Source organism: Entelurus aequoreus, linkage group LG11, assembly GCF_033978785.1.
Source record: "Entelurus aequoreus isolate RoL-2023_Sb linkage group LG11, RoL_Eaeq_v1.1, whole genome shotgun sequence".
NCBI lineage: Eukaryota > Metazoa > Chordata > Actinopteri > Syngnathiformes > Syngnathidae > Entelurus > Entelurus aequoreus.
Window position 1 is genome coordinate 52948530 of NC_084741.1, and position 5000 is coordinate 52953529.

At 38.4% G+C, this 5000-nt stretch overlaps 1 protein-coding gene across 1 annotated transcript in view; it reads right to left on the minus strand.

The window, feature by feature from the left end:
• Window positions 1-5000, minus strand: part of tmem147 (transmembrane protein 147) — a 16996-nt gene that overhangs the window by 7621 nt on the left and 4375 nt on the right. The window contains exons 4-7 of the mRNA XM_062063520.1: window positions 3090-3155; window positions 1847-1983; window positions 1625-1709; window positions 1291-1412 (exon numbers count right to left, since the gene is read on the minus strand). Coding sequence (XP_061919504.1) covers window positions 1291-1412; window positions 1625-1709; window positions 1847-1983; window positions 3090-3155 — 410 coding nt within the window. The remainder of the gene's footprint in view (window positions 1-1290; window positions 1413-1624; window positions 1710-1846; window positions 1984-3089; window positions 3156-5000) is intronic.

The following is a 5000-nucleotide window of genomic DNA, read 5'->3' on the forward strand; positions in this document are numbered from 1 at the left end:
GGTTGAGGAATGCTCATCAAACACTTATTTGGAACATCCCACAGGTGAACAGGCAAATTGGGAACAGGTGGGTGCCATGATTGGGTATAAAAGTACAAACCCCGTTTCCATATGAGTTGGGAAATTGTGTTAGATGTAAATATAAACGGAATACAATGATTTGCAAATCCTTTTCAACCAATATTCAGTTGAATATGCTACAAAGACAATATATTTGATGTTCAAACACTGCTTATTTCAGCAAGCCAATGCCAAGCCATGTGTTACATCAACGTGGCTTCATAGTAAAAGAGTGCGGGTACTACTAGACTGGCCTGCCTGTAGTCCAGACCTGTCTCCCATTGAAAATGTGCGGCGCATTATGAAGCCTAAAATACCACAACGGAGACCCCCGGACTGTTGAACAACTTAAGCTGTACATCAAGCAAGAATGGGAAATAATTCCACCTGAGAAGCTTAAAAAATGTGTCTCCTCAGTTCCCAAACGTTTACTGAGTATTGTTAAAAGGAAAGGCCATGTAACAGTGGTGAACATGCCCTTTCCCAACTACTTTGGCACGTGTTGCAGCCATGAAATTCTAAGTTAATTATTATTTGCAAAAAATAAATAAAGTTTATGAGTTTGAACTTCAAATATCTTGTCTTTGTAGTGCATTCAATTGAATATGGGTTGAAAAGGATTTGCAAATCATTGTATTCCGTTTATATTTACATCTAACACAATTTCCCAACTCATATGGAAACGGGGTTTGTAATTGTAAATAATATATAGTCATGAACGTGTTTTATAATGTCCACAAACTTCAATGAGCAATGGTGTGTGTAGTGTGTTACGTGCAGCTACTTGAAATGGGTCATATAAATTGACGCTAACCTGTGCTCAAGTCCCTTCCAAATGAAACTCGTGAATATTGACCATCGTTTCTAACATCGCCCAGAAGAAGGGGACAAGACCACGCCAAATTGACTCACATTGAGCTAAATTCAGGTATAAACACAGCGGGTCAATCTTCTTGTTATACTTGTGATGTTTCGCGGGCCTCACTGAAGACTGTGGCGGGACGCACTTGGCCCGTGGGCCGTAGTTTGGACACCCCTGTTCTAGAGCACGTTAAATGTTTTTACTGTTGGTGTAGGACAAATATTATTGCTTATAAACTGCAGAGGACAGACATAAGGTGAAGCAGACAGTACTGTGCATCGCTTGAAGAGTACATAGGCATAACTGTGTGAGCTCCTCACCAGCCATGAACCTCACCGCATGTCAATGGTATCTGAAAATGTACTTACTCCATTAGGAAAGACTTGTAGACACAGAGTGCCAACAGAACAGTAACAGGCAGCCTGAAGCTCTTAGGAAGATCATAGCGCGTAAACATCCACACTACTGCTGCCGTGGCAATATAATGGACCTGTACACACACACAGACAACGATGAATAACAATTTGAGAATGTGCTTGTGCAGAGAGAACAATTATTTCAGATATATTTAATGGAAATTTAAATAATTAAATAAATGAAATTGAAATTTTATTATACTTAATGATAAAACTGTACTATAATGATGAATGTGACAAGGAAAAGAGACTCCAAGTGGATAGGTGTGAAATAATGAACACTCACTAAACTAATATTGGAGTCAAAGCTCATTTGGATGTATTTCCAGTCAAATTCAATCCCTCTGGCTCCCACCCACAGAGGAAGACATCTGAAGAACCACAAGTAGAGAGATTATTATGAGAACTTATTTGAAGAAATGAAAGGCGTCTGCCAATGTATATTTGTTTTCATGACTCAAAGTCGAGTCTTGACAAAATAGCCGAGGGAAAAAGAGTAACTGCTTACCTTGACATGACGAGTTCTGCTGTTGCCCAGCCCATAGCTGCCACCATGATTTTGTACTCTCCTTTGCCAGCGTTACGTGACATGACAAGATGAAGGCCCAACAGGTCTGCAAGGTCCACCGTAGCCTTCATAAACTCCTGATTAAAAAAAAACAGACATTTTACGATAAGTGACATCCACGATATTGAGTACACCTTCACAATAAAATAAAAACAATTATTAAAATATTGCTTGCTAAACAACCATATTATTGGTGAGATTTCACTTGATGGTGGTTGTAGACTGTAGTGGTATGGAAATGCACTGTAGCTACATCCTATATAACATTTTGTTCAATTTAGCTGGTTTTTTTTTACATTTTAACTGTTTCCTATCCCATATTTATCTAAACATAAACAAATGCAATCATTTGTCTAAGGGCCAAATATGGACAACTGGTACTCAAGTTGTTATGGTTACATTTGTCCAGTTGGTGGCACATTTTCTCAAGTTCAACTTCCCTTTTTGGGGCGGTATAGCTCGGTTGGTAGAGCGGCCGTGCCAGCAACTTGAGGGTTCCAGGTTCGATCCCTGCTTCCGCCATCCTAGTCACTTCCGTTGTGTCCTTGGGCAAGACACTTTACCCACCTGCTCCCAGTGCCACCCACACTGGTTTAAATGTAACTTAGATATTGGGTTTCACAATGTAAAGCGCTTTGAGTCACTTGAGAAAAAGCGCTATACAAATGTAATTCACTTCACTTCACTTTATCTGTGCCAATGTTTTCGATCATCAAAGCAATGTTTTTTCCCTTCCATCCATTTTCTACCGCTTGTCCCTTTTTGGGGTCGCGGGGGGTGCTGGAGCCTATCTCAGCTGCATTCGGGCGGAAGCGGGGTACACCCTGGACAAGTCGCCACCTCATCGCAGGGCCAACACATGTTTTTTAACCTTTGTTTATCCAGAAAAGTCACATTTAGTTTAAGAATCAATTTTTCAAGGGAGTCCTGCACATTCATACACCAGTGTAAGTGGCACTCGAAGCAAGATGAGTGAGGAGTCTTGCACAAGAACACGACAGTGGCTAGGAAGGCGGAAGCTGGATTCGTACCAGGAACCCTCTGGTTTCTAGACGACCATGCCGCCCCACATTAGTGTTGAAAGCAATTGTAGAAAGACATACAATACAAGTATCTATAAGTAAAGTATATATCTTAAAAAAGCAGACTTGTGGATATGCTGTAATGCTGCTTCAACACTTACCCCTACAAAATCATAAACACCAGCTCCTCCTTCCCAGGTGGGGAAAAAAGTAGCAAGAAACAGCATCTGACAAACAACAAAAATATAAGATTAGTAGCAGCAGTGTCAAAATGTCCCTTCAAGGGACCACTATATAGGACATTTACAGTGTTATTCTGCTGTTATGGCATACATGCTTTAGACTCGCTATCAAAATGTGACTTAGAATTGTTATCCCATTACAATCTTCTAATATACTTTTTATATTTATTATCATATTATTTTGAATTCAATAAGTTGTTTGATTAATAATGCATACATATCTGCACTTGATTTAAAGTTCAATCATAAGTTTAAATTAAAACAATACAAGTGTGGCAACCTTACTATCAGGGCTGGACAATTAGTCGAATTTAAACTTTGATTATTACTTCTCACGATTATGAAAATATAATAATTGAAAAAAACAAACAACGATGCATGCAAATTCCAGCGCTTGTGAAGGTGAAACAAAAAAGAGTAAATAAAGAGCATGTCTACTAGAAGTTTGGGATGTCACCATGATTGCTACTTTTTATTTGACATAGCGCTAGTATGCCTAGTCAATAATCACTAAACACAACAAAAAAGTAAGGCATACAATTTCTGCACTCACGAAACCCCGGAAGGAGTCACATTTAGAATTCGCTGACAAACGCAAAATAATATCAGGGAAAGTGACATAAATGTAAATGAAATGTTGTCATTGTGAGGAGAGGGAACATTTGTTTGGGAAAATAATGTGTTTGGTAGCGCTCATTTATCCATGACACACCCAACCGCCCAGTCCTAAACTAAACAATATCGAGACGGTCACTTGAAACAGCGACTAAGCTACGAAACTAAAACTGGCAAGAACAATCCATATACCGACAACTCATGTCCTCTGCTTGTGTTGTTGTGAACTACATCATCAATGCAACATTAATGTACATACAGTTGTCACAACTTGAGAGGCGCCCTCTTTTTTTTATTGCTGTTCTGTTCTTTTCTTGGGTGTTCCAATGGTTCCAGAAGAGAGATAGAAAACAATTTTCATATAGTTCCAAAGAAAAGGAGCTCATAAAAGGTAATAAAGTCAGGGAAAATCGAAAGTGCTTCAAAGAAAATGACTCTTAAAATATCACTTTCATCATCTTGTGGAAAACAACCGGACCATGCTTGTGTCTGCAGCGATCACTTTGTCAAATGTTTGAACATTTGATTTGTTTGAGAAACTTTCTTTGATGCAATCGAGTTTATTCTCTACTATATTAGTAGTGTTTGATAGCAAAACTAAACGTAAGAAAGGACAATAGATCGTAGTAGTTTGAGTTATTTTGTGGTTGCTATGCCTAAATATAACTAAAAAGACCTGGTTGTGCGAATAAACTAACGTCATGTGAAGTCGTAGTAATAAATATTGTGATTGTTGGTCCCTTCCACTGAGTTTTTGTTGTCGATTATCATTATACGACATGGATTAAAACATTATAGCGTTTTTGGTGATATTTGTTAGCATCAAGAAAATACCCTTAATAGTATTAATAAAGTAGATGAATACATCTCTCGTGGGCTCAACAGCATATACTGAAACTTGATATCGCTAGCAATATTGCTGAACAACAGGGACATCTACAGCTAAATAATGAGACAAAATACAAACTTCACACCAAAAAAATAACTGCAGACATGAATTGGAGATGAGACTAATGTTTACAGCAGGAAATCAACTGCACACAAACTTATCCTTTTTCTCATTAGCGTCACGATCACAGCAGCACGGCACTTGTTATGTCAATCAAATACGATACTTACCAATGCACGAATAAGTCCAATTTTGTCTTTCACCGATTAATGCTTAAAATGTGGACCCCACACATGATGTGCCTCCAATCTTTTCTTCTCTAAATA